The 19,134-nt window shown below is 42.1% G+C and overlaps 1 protein-coding gene across 1 annotated transcript in view; it reads right to left on the bottom strand.

The window, feature by feature from the left end:
* DCHS2 (dachsous cadherin-related 2) overlaps positions 1 to 19,134 on the bottom strand; it is a 201,443-nt gene that overhangs the window by 53,347 nt on the left and 128,962 nt on the right. Inside the window, exons 8-10 of the mRNA XM_006264105.4 lie at positions 12,719 to 12,876; positions 10,291 to 11,131; positions 8,297 to 8,536 (exon numbers count right to left, since the gene is read on the bottom strand). Of these exons, the coding sequence (XP_006264167.1) occupies positions 8,297 to 8,536; positions 10,291 to 11,131; positions 12,719 to 12,876 (1,239 nt within the window). The remainder of the gene's footprint in view (positions 1 to 8,296; positions 8,537 to 10,290; positions 11,132 to 12,718; positions 12,877 to 19,134) is intronic.

The following is a 19,134-nucleotide window of genomic DNA, read 5'->3' as shown; positions in this document are numbered from 1 at the left end:
AAAAGATACCTGCTTTGGCAAAAGCCTATGGTGTTCTGCAACTATAGGACCTTTAAAACTCACGCTGTTCATACGGGTCATTATTATGCGTAGCCAGTGCTGCACAAACATACAGGTGCCATAATAGTCAACTAGTCACATTCATACAAAATTAAAAATAAAATACCTAACTTCTGAAATAAAAGGAAAAAAACACATGTTTTTGTCTTTTGAGATAGAAGTCAGTAGCCTGCCTGCCTGTATCTTTCTTTCAGGTGTCCAGTTCAAGTCCATTAGAAGATAACACAAGCACATCTGACCCTCTATTGAGAAGAGGGGAATGATGATGAATAATCAGTATATTGTGATACCACACACCTGGCATAGTAGGTGACATACATTTAATTCACCTCTGTACGTACATCAATGAATAAGCTGGCCAGAATATTTTCATTAAAATACAGTTTTATTGAAATATGCCAATTCACTGAGCCTGAAATATTTGGTCTGAAATACTTTAGGTCCAATGAACTTTTCTGCCTCAAAAGAAGGAACCCTATGGGAACCTACCTCGATTCACGGTGAGGCTCCTATTGCTTTCAGGATCTGCAGCTCTAGGGTACCTGCCAAGTGAATTGACAGTGTTCCAAGGACCTTGGTGCTTCCACAGCGCACAGCACCCAGCCATGTTAATGTTTCCAGGTCCTGCCCCAAAGCTGACAGCTTGAAAGTGCTGGATCTAAGTAAAGCTTATAGGACTTGCATGCTCCCCACTGCAGAGTAGGGGCACAGAGTTTAGAAGTCTTCTCACAGCTTTGGGACAGCCCCATCATTCAGGTTGGCTTTAGATTTCAGACCCTTAAAGTATCAAGCTCCCCAGACCTAAGGCAGCCTTTCCGAGGGCCCCTAAGGCAACAGTTACTCAAAGCAGGCCACCACCTTTTCAATTGTTCAAAAGTTTCTGAAACATTCATGTGTGATCAGAAATTTTATAAACATTTTTCCTTCTGTTGTAGAGTTTGGATGCTCCAAAGGAACCGAGAAATACCTTCACCTGATCAATAATAACATTCCTAAGAAACAAAATATAATTGCATCTTCCTGCATTGTACAGCCAATGTGAAATGAAGGAAAAAGGACTATTTTTTTCATGTAATAAATACTGCACACTCTCTGGAGATAAGAACTTTTTCAGTGAACTCCTCTCAGGAGCTGGTAGTCCTCCAAATATTTAATAATTATTTTATGTAGGTGAAACAACTGCATTTCAAAAGCTGAACAGTCTCCGGCTTACATTACAGAGATTTTCCAAGGCAGAGGTCCCTATTAATCCTCCGATTTTTTTTCATGATACTTCAATATGGAACTGCAGAAAATGCTGAGCATTAGCTTAAACACAGATCTTGCCAGATGCACTTCAGCGTGGTTTGAAGCCCAAGAGATTTTGCATAAAGGAGGTTTCTCAGGCCAAGTGTTCAGACATTCTGCTTGCTTAGTTCAGATGTTCTGCTCTTGTCTGATGGTTTAGATGTATAGGTGGTTTCCATACAACTTATTTCAGGGGTGAAATGATCCAAAAGGAAGTAACTGCACACTTCAAGTTCTCCAGAGGTAGATGGAATGTCTAAGGGAGCTGAGATCCTCAAAAAATCTAAGAAAGAACCGAGAGTAATCTGGGGTGCCAATAATAATGCTGTGAGTGCTGCTTTTAATAAGCAAAAGTGGTCTATTGGTGAGAGCTGGCGAAACAGGAAGTCCAATGAATATCAGAAAGAATGAAAGGGTCATAGATGCTAAGGATTCAGCAGGGTTTTCCATAACTGACCCTTCAGAGAAACAGCCATACTTGAGGCCTGAGTCAAACACAACAGCATGTTTTGCTACCTGTAAGTAGAGAACTAAGGAGACTGTAGGCTGTATTTTTTTCAGTAAAAAAAACCCTCTGTACAACCATTCAAGGAAAACATTAAAAAAAAAGACAGATGCAGAGATGAAGGTGGTGTACATAAGACAGGCAAAGACTTTTCTTTCGGTTGTGAAATGTATCTCCACCCAAAATAATGTAATTCATAGAGCAAATGAATTATAATAAGAAAAATATTGTGGCATTGTCCCAATCATATATGAAGAGCAAACAACATCTATTTCAGGTTATATGTTTATTTAAGTATTTTGGGTTTTTCATCTTATTGCATTATGAAGGGCCTTTTAGTTTTTATTTTAAATAGTACTATAATAGATGCAGAACATTGGATTAAATATTCTGAAAATGAGAAAAACTCCCAATAGAATTGTGGTTACTGGAAAACATGTTAAAATAATAATTTAAAAAATGTCACTAAGGAACGTTCAGCAGCAATATGCTGCTGAAATTCTGTTTGTATTGCCAGTTGCATGCTGACTCCTGGTCAGTGCCACCCCTTATACTTGGAAGGTCCTTCCTATTCATTTTGCCAAGTTGCCACAGCCTGCTCATTCTAACTGACCTAAACTTTTCATTTATTCTGCCCTGGCCACAAGAAATAATAGTAAATAAATATAGGCTGCAAGAGGAGGAGGGATTCAAGCACATTCTCATTGTTCTTCAGTGTCTCTTTTCGATTGCCTAACTTTTCATATCAGGTACTACACTATTTTATATTGTATATAAGGTTTACCAATCACATTCTTGCTAATTAATAAAAATAAAATAATACTTTGTAGTATAAAGTACAGGAGCAGACACAGATGCTGCTCAGTTTTTTTTGCTGGCTTTATGCCATGGATTCATACTGTTTATGGACTTGGTTACTTACTCATGTCTTGCTTTCCCTAACCTCTTTTGCAGAACTTTTGTCCAAACAAGGCACAAATGTGGCAGACATGGGATGAAGGGTCCCTCCTATAGGGCATCTCCTTTGGTCTGCCCATCTCATACTTACCTTTTATAATAATTATGAGCACCATACCAGAATTGTAAATCTTGTTGGCTGCTGAGGATTGTTTTGTTAACCAGCTCTAATGATTTTTTTTGATAGCACAAAATTACACAATGCTACAAAAAATATGTGGAGGAGGAGACCATATGGTATGAAGGAAATCATTCATAAAGTTGATCTGAATTTTGTGCCAGTTGCAGAAAGGACTTCAATTCTGCTTCAGATTTTGACTTATTTGTTTGTAACCTAATAGAAGGTAACTGGAAACAGACATAGATTTTGCATAATTATACTCATTATCACATGTACATATTGCATATAGGAAATCAAAGATGGGATCCTCTTTAATGCATAGATTGTCTATAATAACATCTATATTAGATATTCAAAACAAGTTAGTGGCTATGAAATTGTTACGTTTTTTCTTGTTGTTGCTTAGAAAAAAATTATCCCATTTTGACTCTTTCTACCATACACACAGAGCATATGAATAACTCTTCTTTCTCATCTATTTATCTAACTCTGAAAAACAACATTATTATCCTTAAAATATATGTGATGCCTCCATGTCAAAAGTTTTTATTCTTGTTAGCAATCTGCAGTTACTTCCAGCTTAATACCCTGTTTCAGTTTTAGTCCGTGAAAATTCTTGGTTGACAGTGCCCCTCTATGGCCAGAAAATATTAATGCATGCTTGCCAGTTCTGTTACAAAAAATCCTCTATCTTTTAAGATATCAAAAATATACTTGTAAGGAAGAATTAAATTTGCATACATATTCACTATAAAGCAGATATATATCGTTAACAACTGATGTTTCAAGGAAAAAAAATCATTACCTGCCTGTGTCTGGTTCCTAAACAGTACTATGAATATTTCTTTTACATGATGGTTTCCCAGAATTTGGGTCTCATTTTACTCTTCCTAATGCCAACTGAGGTTTTGCTATTGATGTCAGTGAAAAATCAGGATTTTGCTGGATTTCCCTTAATGTAAACATTTATTTTATGAAGTGCTGGGGCAAAGGGTCTTGGTGGGGAAAATATAAGACTTGGGAGGCATCGTATAAGGACATTGGTAGATAACGTGTGGCACAAGGTCTATTTTTTTCTGCCTTTTATTTAAATAAAGGTTATACAAATGTGATATTAAGATATGACTTTTCCAAAATTTCAACATGTCCCTTTGGTTTCTGCAACACAAGCACTGTAGCATTACACCAGCAAATGAAACCAACCAGTCAAAACTAAGAACCCAATTCTCTGCTCAGGAAGACTGCTGAGCCTGGTGAGCCCCATAAACTTAACAGGGTCTCAGCAAGTTCCTATTTCTGTGGATCAGAATGCAAGATCCGAGCCAAGTCAAAAAGTAAGCAGTTTCAATGTTTAAAGATAAATTACATTTTAATTATGATAATCATGTTTAATTTAAAGGTTTATAAACAACATAAGGGCTTTTTTCTTTACATTTTAATTGGCAACATACTTTTATGCCTATGTGCTTGCCTTCTGTCTTCTACTTTCCTTTTTCTCTATTGAATTATTTACATTTGGAACTCAGAAAATGAGGAATAATCTACTCTTTACAGAATTTATGTTTAGTACAGAATATTCAAACTGGACTCTGACTGCAGCAAATTCTAAGGAATATTATTTTTTATTTTGCTATTTTTCTCAGTTTCTTTGGTTTGTTTGAGCTTGTGTTGCAGGAGGCTGGAGCCTTCCTGGAAGTTGAATTTCAGAAGTTTAGAAATGTGCTGCTTTAGCTAGTTTAACAAAATTCATTTAAATTCAATATTATACTGTACTACCCATTTCCACAAAGTTTTCTGAGCACCAATTTTTATTCTATGTGTGCGTCTACATGTGGCCGTATGGTATCTTTCTTACTGTGCCATCATTTAGTACTTCCTTTTGGAAGTACTAAAAGACAGTGCAGTAGCAGCCCGTACTGCACCGTGCTGGCCATGCATTGTTATTTTTGACTGCTACATCACCTTGCTACAGCGATGTATCAACGGCATCACGGTTTTTGCCAGCAGATGCTGTGACACTGTAGCACACTGCTATGGCACCATAGCGTCTTGTGTAGACAAATCCTATGTGTATTAAAAATGGACCCAGCCTGATCCTGAAGAAAAAAATACCTGCAAACTTTGCAGGAATAAAAATATGAACCCAGAGCTAGATTTCAGAACTCAGACCCATCTATAATCTGGGAACAAAATTAGGTGGCTAACATGAACCAAAGTCTGTCATTAAATTACATCCAATATGAAAGTAATCATAGAATCATAGAAAAATAAGGCTGGAAGGGACCTCAGGACCCCAGTTCAAATCCCTGCTTAAGGGAGTGTCAACTGTGCCTAAACAATCTCATTCCAAGGTTTGTTTAACCATTTCTTAAAAACTTCCAAGGATAAAGATTCCCTAATTTAACCAACCTCATAGTGAAATTTTTTTTTTCTAATATCCAAACAAAATTTACCTTGCTTACCACCCTCTTTATAACCACCCTTCATTTGTTTGAAGACTATTATGAAATCACACCTCAGCCACGTCTTCTCCTTAAATAATTCCAATTCTTCCAGCCTTTCCTCGTGAATCATGTTTGCTAGATCACTAGCCATTTTGTTGTTCTCTCTCTCTAACAACCTTGCAGTAGTTCTGCATTTCCTTCGCTAACTAATGACATAGGAAACAATTGATACATATCACATCCACTGTTCTTTCTTCAATTTAAAAAGCCCATAACCTTGTTCAAGAAGGATATCAGGTTGGTTAACCACAACTTGCTTTGGGAGCAGTTAACGCAGCAGTTAACAGCTCTATGAGCAATTAATACTCCTATTGCTCTCCCACTGCCAAATACCTGGACCCATGGGGAGCCCCACAGGCTGGATGATCCAGCTCTGCAGGCTGGAGGTTGAGCACTACTACTCTAAGTGCTTAAAAAAAAGAGAAAAAAAAGATTCTTTTATTAAGTGCTCCATAATCTGTCTGAGTATCAAATTTAGACTATCTGCTCTGTAATTTCCTGGATGTTCCCTGCTTTTTAAAGATGAACACTACATTTGCCTTTTTCTAGTCATCCAGGACTTCATCTGATCTTCCCAGCTAGGGACAGAAGTTACACATAAACTGGTTTAAGTGATCAGAAACTGATTTAAACCTGTAAACAGAACATAAGTTCAGTGCACAAAAACTGCTTTCAAAATTACCAAAACTGGTTTAAGATAAACATGGTTGGATGTAGTATCAGACTTAACGGATTTAGGTCAAACCAGCTTATGAAACTTCTGTCCCAGATCCATTCCTGGTTCAAGTTAACTCACAGTCCTCCAGCATCCCAGGATCCTTTGCAGCTCTGGACTATGCTGCCTGCTCCAGTGGAGCAGGGACAGCCTCACCTCTCTGCTCAACCTGCTTCCTGCCTGCGTCCATCAGCCCATAGGGACAGGGAGGCAGGGGAACAGACCCCCAGCCCTTCCTAGCCAGGGTCTACACAGCATGTAGGGGAAGGGAAAGCCCCTTTGGTGTCGGCATTTGAGACCCTGACAGCCCTCTCCCTTTCCTCCTTCTCCTTCCCAGTTGCTGATTGCTTCAGCAGCTGCCACACAAGGGAGGGAGATGAAGTCCTTCTGGCTGGGTGCCTGCCCATGCAGCCCAGCATGGGGACAGCAGAGAGCTGTTGCCTTGAGGGGCTTTCCCCCACCCCAGTCCAGGGTCCCCCAGCCCCAGGCAGCCCCAGGGAGCTGAGGGAAATCTTCTCCTCCCATATCTTGCTTTAGAACCTTATTTCAGCCTAGGTGAGTCTCAGGCAGCTTGAGGGAGCAAAGGGAAGTTCTCCTACTCCTCCACAGCCAGTTTTGCCTTAGCTGCTCTGAGCAAGGGAAAACAAATGCAGGGGAGCAAAGCAATTTCCCTCTACTCACTGGGCTACCCCTGAGACTGCAGCAGGCAATTAAGGCAAATGAGTGGGGTTGGAAAGAGTTCCCCTCAGCTCCTGAGGCTGCAGGACCCTGGGCTGGGGTGGTGGGAAGCCCCGTCAAGGCTGGGGCTCCAGTGTCCTCATGCTGGGCTGCAAGGGCAGACACCTGGCGGGGAAGACTTTTCCTTTGCTTCTGCGGCAGTGGCTGAAGCAGTGGTTGAGCCAGCAGCTGGGAAGGGAAAGGGGAGGAATTCCCCTCAGCTCCCCAGGGCTGCCTGGGCTGGGGAACCCAGGCTGGGGGAAACCTCCAGAGGGGGAGGCTCCCTCAAGGTGGGCCAGCACCCGGACAGCAGGCTCTTCAACCCCTTGAGGGGGGACATCAGGAGTTTGGGGACAGCAGGAGTTTGGGAACACAATACAAGCTTTTGCAAGCTGAAATGTCAATGCCAGAACACATGCAATATACATAGCTCCTTCCCATCTCACTCTTTTATATAGGTAGTGCTTAAAGGCAGCTTAGAGGAAGCTGCCTAGTTTGAACTGATTCAGTCTCTGGCTTTTTGACTTAGCCCATGAGTTCTCAAGAGAATAGGCAATGGCTGTGCAATTAACTCAGTAAATTCCTTGAATTTTCCAGGATAAATCTCATCTGTCCCTAGTGATTAAAACATCCAACTTCTCTAAGTATTCTCTAATCTGTTCTTTTCCTACTAAACTGATCATCTCTTCCCCACTCTTATCGCTGTGTTTATCGTCTGATAGCTGGCATTATTTGGGCAGACCAGACAGAAGTAAAAAAGAAAAAAACTCACTAAGTGTACCTTCCTTTGCTGACTGTCCCTTGCATTAATGAACCTACATTTTCCTCAGTCGTCCTCTTACTTGTAACATAGTTATAGGATGTTCTTTTGTTATCTTATGTCTCTTGCTAGCTTTTTGCATCTTGGCCTTCTTGATTTTCTCCCTACATGCTTATGTAACATGTTCAAATGTAAGCACAATACAAATGAGCCACAAATAATGAGCCACATTTAACATGTGGCATCTTTGAGACTAGTTCACCATTTTGGTGGCTGGTTCACCATTTTTCTTACATGACGAACTGCCTGAATATGTGGCATGTTACAATTTACTGCATGATTAACTCATTAATCACACAATAAGTGTAATGTCTGTCAGGGGCCATAGTCTAATACATGCATCCTTAGTAATGTGGCCAAGCTCCTTCTTTTTCTATAACTCCTTTTTAAGTTTCAACTTTTTAAACATTTTACTGTTTAACTAATTTGGTATCTGACTGCATGTCCTATCCATTGTTTGCATATGGATAACCTGCTCTTGTGCCCTTCATATGGTCTCTTTATGGTAAATCAGCAATCCTGTACATCTTTTCCTCATCCACTTATATTTCCTATGGGATCCTGCCTACCAGTTCTCTGAATTTGTTTAAAGTAATGTAAAGTAAGTTACCTGAATCTCTGTCTACTGCTTCCACCTTAATGACAAATTCCCCTGGATCTTTGTTTTCACAGACTATAGCTTCATACAGTTGCCTTTGGAACTGTGGTCTCTCATCATTCACATCAAGAATCATTATAGTCACAATCTGTGTCGCAGAGAGTGCTGGTGTGCCATCATCAAGAGCCATAATTGTCAAATTATAGTAATCTTGAATCTCATGATCCAAAGGAATAGCTATGATTAGTACTCCTGTTGTAAAAAAGGAGGGGTCAAATATATCATGTCAGTACAGTCCCTCCATTATAGTAAATTACATTATCACAATAATCACTTACTATTTATATACAGGACATTTTTTATTTAAAAAATGTTGACTTGTTGCAGGTAAATGTTCCGCAGAAGTGTTGATTTTGACAGATCTTCTGAAGGACCCTACAGGCGATGGTCAAAAAAACTGCTTGCCAGCAAGATTTCTGCCAGAAATATCACTTCCTGCCAGACCTCCTGCTCAGCTACTTAGCAGCTTACCTGAAGGACTGACTTAGACCTTGGGCCTGAAGGTTTCCAGGGACCACGACTCTAGCTGGTTCCACTGTATGGACTGACCGAGAACCTGGAACCACACCACTTCCAGACTTCTGGCATACCTGGGTCTGTGATTCCAGCAGCTGGATAACAGCTGCTCTAACAGTTACAAAGCCAGGCAGCCCTGAAGGCAATTGGCCACGTGACCCTTTACCTTTATAAATCTGATGTCATAGAACATAAAGGATCAGATTCACAGGACTTACATTTACCCCTCTTTAGCCAAAGAGTCTTCTAGATGTTTGGTGAATGGAATATCATATAAGCTCTTGCAAGTTGCATAGCTCCTTCCCATTTCACTCTTTTATATAGGTAGTGCTTAATTTACATATTTACACACACACACACACACACAAGTGTGTATAGGGACCTATTTAATTTATGGGCAAAGGAATTTTTACAGCTTGGTCACAGCACAAAAAGCCAATTTCACAGGCATTTCACAGTGGCTTCAGTCCTTGCCATTGATTGGTGGAGAGGCTGCGGAGGGGAAGGAGGGACAAGGGGGAGCTGCCATCTTGGCTGCTGGCTGCCCTTTGTGCTGTCCTGGCAGCCAGCGCCTTCCCCTCTGGGGCAGGCTGTGAGGCGGTGAGGACCACTCAGGGGAGCCAGCATTTTATTTTTATTAAGACTTTTTTAAAGTTGATTTCACAGATGATTGCAGGTTTCACGGTTTCTGCAAAATTGCAAAGTAGGTAGGTCCCTACATTTGTGTGTGTGTGTGTGTGTGTGTGTGTGTGTGTGTGTTATCTCTCTATAGTGTAGTGTAGGAAATGTAGCATTTAATCCACACCTGTGATAGGGTTTTCATCAGTCATTTGAAAATCTTAATTTAAAAATATTTTTGTGTCCATGTTAGTTAAAGTAGGGTGAAAGGCAAGTTTGGCTGCTACATGTGTTTCAGAAACAAAACAGAACAAAGGAATACCAACCAGTCAACCAAAGAAACAAACAACATCAGCCACTAATCACAAAGAAAATAGGGAATGAGAGCATAACTTAAAACAATGGCCATAACTACTATTATGAATGTCTTATATTCTGAGGAAAATTGCATTCATGTTTTAAATGGTCATGGTGATAGCAGTTTTTGTGCAGGAGCCAGGTTTCATGGGACTGGCACAAGACTGTTGAACATACTCCCACAAAAGCTGAGGACTACTGGATGGCTACTTTCCTTTCTAAGTGAAATGCATATTTCTTTGATCTTGCCTTTGACATAAACATATTGGTACATATGCATGTTGGTATGTAAAAAAAGTCAAGACAAAATACAGACACTTCTGCTGGGCAGAGGATGAGCAGACAATCATGTGACAGATGTTAGTTATACTGCTTAATGAATTGCTGGAATGCTGTTGTGGTGAACACCATATAACAATTATATATAGAAGAAAACAGAAGAGAATTGACAGTACCTGTGATTTTATCTAGCATAAATACGTTGTTTTCATTGCCTGATAGAATATGATACGCAATTTGTCCATTGCTTCCTTCATCTGGATCCTCTGCAATTATGTGATGCACCAGAGAGCCTATCTCTGCATCCTCCATGACATAAGCAAGAGGAGAAGACACAAAACTGGGACGGTTGTCATTGATGTCTAAAATGACAATTTTTGCTGTCTGGGATCCAAGTCTGCGATCTGTCAAGTTTACTGCCTGATCTGCTGCAGACACTGTCAGGACCACAGAACGAGTGACTTCTCTATCTAACGGAACTGCTGTGATCAAGGTGCCATATGAAGGATTGATGAGAAATGGATTTTCACCAGAGTCAGTCATTTTAATGGAATACCATACTTTGCTGTTCAGAAAACTGCCGTCTCCATCTTTTGCATTGAATGTGTATACTAAGGTGCCAACAGGTACATTTTCCTCTATGCCAATCACTATGAAATCCTCTTGGAAATAAGGGGAGTGGTCATTTTTATCTTCTACATCAATATTGAGGAAAACAGAATTGTTTTGTGGAGGATTCTTATTACAATCCTTCACAACAACCCTCAGAAGGAAGTGAGAAACTGTTTCATAGTCAAGTTCCTTGGAAAGAAAGAGCTCCCCTGTTGAACTATCTATTTCAAAATGAACATTGTCATCTTCTTCAGCAATACTAAAATGCTGTTTTCTATTGGCTTGTGGACGATGACCAGCCAACTTTATAGAACTCAACACTTGTGCAGGCTTAAAATTTTCAGGTATGATGAAGTGCTTGATATCTTGATAAAAGATAGAACTCCCTTTGGGAAGTGGGATTACCTGAAAAAGCACAAAAATTGTGGGGTTTTTTTCCTTTTGAATTATTGGCATTACTGTAATGTATTTTCTTATAACTAATTAATGGATCTAAGCATTTGTAGTTTGTGCATGGAAGACCACATTAGCTTTCATATACATCAAGGCTAGAATAACCACTTTACTGGCATAGTGTTGATATACTGTCACAAGAAGATTTAACCAGCTGTTAAGCTTATTAATAGCTTATGGCTACAACACCATCCCCAAACATTTTACAAGAATTAAAATCTACCCTCAGCAAATATTCCACCTTTCAAAAGTATTATCCAGCAAGGCATTACCCAGATTCATCTTTTTTCCTGTACTGCATTCAGGATTGCAATAGGGTAAGGAACAAAGCTTCTCTCTCTCCTACTGAATCTCATGAGTATCAGAGAAAAAAAGCAACACCATAGTGTTTTCTTTGGTGGTGCTCTTAAACACCTTCATTTATTTAACTATTATGAATATTTGCCATTATTTACTTTCCCAAAGATAAAGAGATAATTGATTTTGGGGTGGTTACACCATAGAATTTTCTACATCACATACCATTGTAATAGTCTAAAATTAGAGAAATTCTTCAACAGTTGAGCTACATTCGCCTTCTGACTGGGACATGACTGGCATGTCCTTTAAAGCTGCCTAAAATTAACTTTCATATTGAAAACATATGCCTAGTATTCTGGGTGGCATTCACCTTGTAATATATATAAGAGTGTGGCCATTGGAAAGCTTGGAACCTTTTCAAAAGCTAGTACATCTTGACCAGTGTGTGAGAATGAGCTGAGAACAATTCAAATGCAGCAAACCTACTCCAACTTTAACCCTAGATGAAGGAGTGTTAGAGTTGGAGCAGGTTTGCTGTCTTTAAATTGTTCTCAGCTCATTCACACATGACAATTAGAACTTACCCCCTGCTACCCTTTTGCAACATTCCCCTTTTGAAAGGGCTCCAAGAGTTCCTGTGTCCACACTGGGTTTACAGAAGGCCCTGCCAAACAGTTCTGTTGTGGTTCTGCTAAGTAATATGTGACTAGCTACAAAAAAGACATGACAATGGCTTTAATGCTCTCCTTGCATGGCTAAGCTTGTCACTTTGCAGCTCCCATATAGGCCTGCAAGAGGGGGTAGGCTACCCTCTTGTTCTTGTAAGTGTAAGAGAAGGCTGAATAAAGGAAGAGGTGTGATACAGTGAGGAAACATCATCCACTGTATTTTCCTTTTAAAATTTACTTTTCCTTCTGCCTACTTTGATCTCCAGTTTTAGCTATTTTCATGGGATATTTTTCCTCATTTCATAACCTCCTCCTGCTGGAATATGACTTATAATTGCAAGTCAACCCATAATACTGGAAATGAAATGAGGAAAATGTATCTGTCCGCTGCAATTTCCTCATTCAACAACATCAAGATTGGAAAAAATCCCAGGACATAACATGAGATAACAGGCTCTCAAGTTCACACCATACATTTTATTTTCCACATTCTTATCCTTTGGTGTTCCAATTTTTAAATGAACTGAAATTCTAGCATCATGTTTCTAATCTGTGCTAAGTAAAATGGTACCTGAATGTTAAGAGTTGCGTGTCCTTGAAGGGGAGGCATTCCTTGGTCACTTGCAGTGACAATTATTCTGTATTTAGATCTCTGATTATATGAAAGAGATTCAGTTGTCCTTAACTCACCATTGTTGGCATCAATCTGGAAGGGACCTAAATTCTCTTCTATAGCACAAAGGAAAAAAAAAAATGAAAGAATTAATTCTTAATTCAACTGTTGAACATACAATGTCCATTGTCCAAATGCCCCCATAGTAACATATTATTAACATGTTTTGTAATTAATGTTACAAAGTGAAAAAATCTGCAGTTCCCATTTATTTCTATGGGAGCTGGGGTGGCCAGCACCTCTCCTGATTAAACTCATGATTATTCTGACCTGCTTCTAATGGGCTCAATTCTAAGATATTTATTAGGGGTGTGCGAAACAGTCCCTATTCGATTTGGATTCAGATTTGACCCAAATTGGGGACAGTGATTCTATTTGTTGATTTGTATCACCATCCCCAATTCAATTTGGCCAAATCCAAATCTGAAGATTTGATACTGATTCAGAGAATCAGCGATTCGTACATAGACACAGCTTTAAATGTTTTTTCTACATACCTTGAGGTACCAGGCACAGCTCGTGAATGCTGCGATGCAGGGGCAGATGGAGCATCCCACAGAAGCATGCGGGGGGGAGGGGGGCATGTGCTTGGCAGCGAACCCGGAAGTGGACCAGAATTACTTCTGGTCCACTTCTGGGTCCACTGGGGAGTGTGCCATGGCCCCCCCCCCACACCTTCCTGGCTCTGTGATCAGTTGCAGGGGGACCCCAGGTGCCCCCCCCTGACCCAGGAGGCACTAGTTGCTGAACCGGGAGCGGTGTGGGAGGGGGCCCCACGCGCTTTTTGGTGGACCCAGAAGTGGACCGGAAATGCTTCTGGTCCACTTCCGGGTCTGCTGCCAAGTGCGCTGGGACCCCCCCTGCACCCCACACTTTTGTGGGATACTCCATGTGCCTCAGCATCATAGCATTCACAAGCTGCCTGGTACCTAGAAGTATGTAGAAAAAACCTTTAAAGCTGTGTCTATGTCCAAAATGCCTAATCTTTCCAGATCTCTCCGAATTGATTCAGAAGGTTCCAATTCAATTCAGAGAGATTAAAGGGTCCTCTGATTTGATTCGGATTCAGAGATTCGGCCACCAAATCGGGCCAAATCTCCACCAGATCGAATCAGGGAATGAAGCTTCGCACAGCCCTAATATTTATCTACCTACAAAAAGGAGATAAAGAATATATAGTACTTGCTTACTTCAATGCCTACATCAGTAATCTGTGCACAAGTGGGCAACACCCATCTAGGCCTGTTACATTATCTCTTGAGTGCATAAGTAAGCAAAGGCAGAGAAAGGATGGAGCCTTATCAATTGAACTTGCATGGAGGGAAAAATAAGCTGTGCCAGGGAAAGGGTGTGTTGGGTTCCTTCACTGGTTATGAGAATCCAAATTCAAAAAGTCCCTGGTCTATTCCAACTGAAATGCAATGATGATGATGTAGCTCTGCATTCATGCTGACCAGGAATTCAACATGTATCTATGAAAACCACACTTGTATTATACAGAGTTTAATCATATGGCTATTCATCCCAGAACAAAATCAGAAATGGCTAGAACCTATACTTTTATGTTTCATGAATGTCGCCATATGGCCAATAACTGGCAAGTTCTCATTTGAATCACCACTAGCCACTACCTCATACTAATATTTATTCTATAGTGGCAAAAAAATAGTACCAAAGGAGTATTGCTAAAACCTACACAGCTATTCAAACCTTTTGGTTCCACTTTAATGTAATGCAATAAACTACCTCCCAGTTAACACAAAATGTGAAAAAAACCCAGCTACTTACAATACATTATTAAAAACTGGGAAATTCTAATGTTAAAATATTGTGTATACAACAGTTTGCCAAATGTATTTTTAATAAGGTGTGTTTGTGTGTCTTACAAAATCATGTAGTATACAGCTGCTATTCAAAAAAGAAGCTGTGGTAAAACAATAAATCTGATACAGATGTAGTATAGAAAATATCCAAAAGAAGGATATATTTTCATAAGCACCTAACTGAGCATGAAGCTGTTTATGTTCCCCAAATTTACACATACAAATTAGATAGCTACACATATAAATGCCCATTTGTGTATACAATTACCTTACTCCATCTGAAAAATATATGCACCTTAATATTTTGAATAAGCAATATAGGAGGCTATTGAATCCGGTCCACAGTTGCCTCCACAGCACTCTGCATAGGGCCAGGCCCCACCTACTCCCAACCACCGGCCCAGGCCCTGACCAGGGCATGCAGCTTTCAATTGGGCCGTTCCCAGTGCTGCTCTGCTCCCCTCACCTCCAGTGGGATTTGCCTAGTTGAAGCATCCCACCTGCCCACCCGCCTGGAGCAGTGCAGCAGGGTCAGAAGAAGAAGGAGGTGAGGGGAGCAGAGCAGTACCCAGCCAGCTGCAGCTGCACTGGGAACAGCCCCACCGGAAGCTGCATGCACTGGCCAGGGCCTGGGTCAGTGGGGATATTCTGCTCCCCTCACCTCCATCACTGACTCTTCCTCCTGCTCCTGTCCCTGCTGTGCTACTCCAAGTGAGGAGGAGCATCAGCTAGGCAGCTCCTGCTCCAGTGTGTAGGGAGCCAGCTCCAGCTCCTGGCTGTCTTCCACCCGCTCCACCTACCTGGAGCAATGAGCAGCTGCCTACAGGCAGGTGGACAGGTGGCTGGGAGCTGGAGCCAGAGCCCTGTGTGCTGGGCCAGAAGCTGCCTGTCTGAAGCTTCCCCCACTACCAGCCCCACTGAAGTGGCACAGCAGAGGCAGAAGCAGGAGAAGAAGGGCACCACTGGAGGTCAGGAGAGCAGAACAGCCTCACCAGCCTGGGCCCTGGCCAGCACGTGCAGCTTCTGGCAGGGCTGTTCCCAGTGTGGCTGCAGCTGGCCAGGTGCTGCTCTGCTCTACTCTGCTCTCCTCGCTTCCAGCAGCAGCTCCTCCTCTCACTCCTGCTCCTGCTGCAGTGCTCTGAGTGGGCAGGAGGAGGGAAAGCTTCAGTCAGTTGGCTCCTGCTGAAAGCAAGAGGAGCAGAACCGCACCCAGCTGGTTGCAGCTGCACCAAGAACTGCCCTGCCAGAAGCTGCACAGTGGCCAGGGCTGGGGCCAGTGAGTGGGACTGTGGCACAGGCTACCCCATAAGGGGTTCGGCCCCACATGGAGTGCCACGGGAGCAGCCGCAGACTGCACCACCTGGGCAAACTCTGCTGAACACCCCCCCCTCCCCCTCCTTCCTCTCATCCTTGGCTGACTCCCAGGACCTAGCACCCAGGCACCCCCCCACCCCCACACATGCACATTCCCCCCAAACCCCCACAGGGCAGGGCAGCATGCAGGGAGTAAATCAGCATCACCCACTACCTCACTCTTGAACACTGCTCCCCGACTGCCCAAAGCCCCATAGGGAGTGTTGATGAGTTGCTGTAAGTAATCCAATTTGACCAGGGTTAGGTGCCTAGGCTCCCTATGCACTGAAAAACGTTGGTTCCTCTAAAGAAGAATCCAATTAAAGTGTAGTGCACAGATACTTTATGACAGGATGGGGAGAAGAGAGAAGCTGTAAAGGACAATTCAGAAAAAGAGCCAATATAAAACACTCAGCAGAGGACTATGTCTAAACTGATCTCCCTTAGGCATGTGAATCAAACTGAGTATTATGTGCCTCTGTTGATTTCCAATCCGCTATGCTTTTTCCTGACTCTGAGAGTAGGCATGGTAGTGGCTAGATCCACCTTTTACCCCAGGGATTAGAGAACTTGGAACACGAGAAGTAGGAAACCTGGGTTCTAAGCCCTTCCCAGCCATAGGTGATTTGACCTCGTACCTCCCACTTCTTACAAGGGTTTCTACCACCGGGCTATAAAAAACTAGATCATAGGATCATAAGAAATTAGGGCTGGAAGAGAGCACACAAGGTCATCTAGTCCAGCCCCTTGCTTAAGGCACAATCATCCGTCTGTCTAAACTGCTCTTGAAAAATCCCCAGGATAGAGATCCCACAGTTTCTCTAGGTAGCCTGTTTCAGTGCTTGGCCACTCTCAGAGTCAGAAATCTCCTCCTAATCTCCAACCTCAATTTCCCCTGCTGACACTTATAACTGTCATGCATTTATCTGTTATATGCAACACTACATTAATTTTATATGCAACTTTTCATATAGAAGCTGAGAAAAATGAATTGGATAGAGATAATATCAATCCAGTTTATGCAAGTTGCTTTTAGTCCCAACTGCAATATATGTGATTTGCATCAACAACAACTGCCATTCAAATGCTATCTGTGGAGTACTGTGTCTTGTGAAATGTGTCCAGAAAATCTGCACTCAAACATAGCAACTAGTTCACTCTTTTCATAGTGAAACCTAAAAACCAGGCTTCTGTCAGCTTTTAAGGTTGAAGGTGAGGTGGAAAACTTGAATTTCCCAGCTCTGCTGCTTTTTGATTGTGGTGTGCCTCCAGCTCATGTTAGCACACCCACTGAACAAGTGCTTGCAAAGTACAAGTATCAGTTCTGTATATCCTTAAAGAAGGAGCTTTAAGCATTAAAGAATATTTCTTCCACCTCGCCTACTTCAATACATCAGCACAACCAAAGCTTGACAAACAGGGATATTTGGACATAACGTATAAGAAGTAGCTCTCCTTTCCCTGTTAATTTCTAGTGATGCGAGGTGAAAATACTTGAGGAGCACCACGTAATATGTTATCACAAGCTGCAACAGAAGCACTCAAACCATTTGGACACAGGCATTCAGAGAAGAGCAGCCGCAATCTGTTCCAAAAAATCTTAAGGTCATCTAAACACAAAATATCATTTGCAAGAAGAAAAGATTTTTCTGGGTCACAACTGTTACTGATATCTTTCATTCTATAGTTGGGAATGATATAGACAAGCTTTTAGGTATGAAGTACCTGAGGTCTTACTCCAGGCATGGGCTTCATACCCATTTAAAATATAAGACCTGAGGAAGGGCATTTCATCACAGTTAGTCCAATAAAAGATATCACCCACAAAAAACCTTGCCTCTCATATTTTTCTTGGATCATCAACCCAACTCTACCAAAACATGGAAAATATCATTTGATCATTCTCAAATGTAAGGGGCCTCAATATCTAATAGCATCTACTATTATTTTCTTTTTCTATCCATTTTCCAATGGAATTGTATCCAACACAAAAGCTCTAAATGAGTTTTCTGATGCTTTGAGCCTTGATCATCCCAACCACACTCTGAACTTAAATGTAACTCAGGAGCTTCAGCTTAAATTCACACTGAGGAGGAAAGAACAGTATTCGATAGAAAAGAGGAAGACAGGGGCATACCCTGCCCCCACAAATAGGAATATTACAGGATCCACACGGGAATCCCACCTGTGATGTGCTTTGGGCTTCATCTTCCCCTAGAGCAGGGGTCAGCAACCTACAACCCATGGGCTGAATTCAGCCCACAAAGATGTCAAATTCAGCCTGGAGCAGCACAAGGGGTCACGGGACATATAGATGTGCTGTGCTGTCCACCCCCCTCCACAGCACCCCACTCTACAGACCTCCCTGCACTATGCCTGTGAAAAAGGCTGCAAAGGGGCTGGGTACCAGGGGCCTGGGGTCATAAGAAGTGCAGGTGACCTGGGCACATTGGGAGGTACAAAGTTTTGGCTTGCAACAGGGGACTGGGTTGCACTTTCTATCCCATGGCAGCAAAAAAAGGTTGTCAATCCCTGCCCTAGAGAATACGGACTGCCATTTGTACTTGTCTATGACAGATGTGATATGAGATGGATCCAGAGGGGGTACAGTGGCACATCTGCAATGCCGTTTCAGACTGGACTGCGGTGCTGAAGCACCTGGGGACTTAAAAAAACCTCCAAAGCAGAAGAGAATCCCTCCATCACCTTTGTGCTCAGAGATACCACTTCTGCCCTGCCCCCACCTTCTTCTATCCCCCATCCGCCCCAGATGCTTTTCCTGCAGTCCTAGGGCAGGGGACTCTTCAGAGCTGCTCCTGCCCACTCTAACTGTGCCTCATGAAAGCTGGGTTCCACTAGGGCAGCTACAGCAGCAGCAGCTCCTTGCACCTGCTCCTGCAGGGACCTGGTAATATGGGGAAAGTCACCCTCTCCCCATTGTAGCTGCTGCTGTTCCCACCTAGGGCAAGTATCTGCAGTGGGCAAGAAGCAGCTCTGAAGTTTCCCCTGCCCCTGGGGACAGTGGGGAAAGCAGTAGGCACTGGAGGTGAAAATGACTGAAGGGGAGGATGTGCCCTGAGCTTGGAGGGGAAGGCAGGGATGTTCACGTGCTTTGGGAACTTTGAAAGGTCCCTAGAG

This window comes from Alligator mississippiensis, chromosome 2 (assembly GCF_030867095.1).
Source record: "Alligator mississippiensis isolate rAllMis1 chromosome 2, rAllMis1, whole genome shotgun sequence".
NCBI lineage: Eukaryota > Metazoa > Chordata > Crocodylia > Alligatoridae > Alligator > Alligator mississippiensis.
The sequence above is the reverse complement of the archived record's forward strand: the minus strand, read 5'-3'. Positions and strand labels throughout refer to the sequence as shown.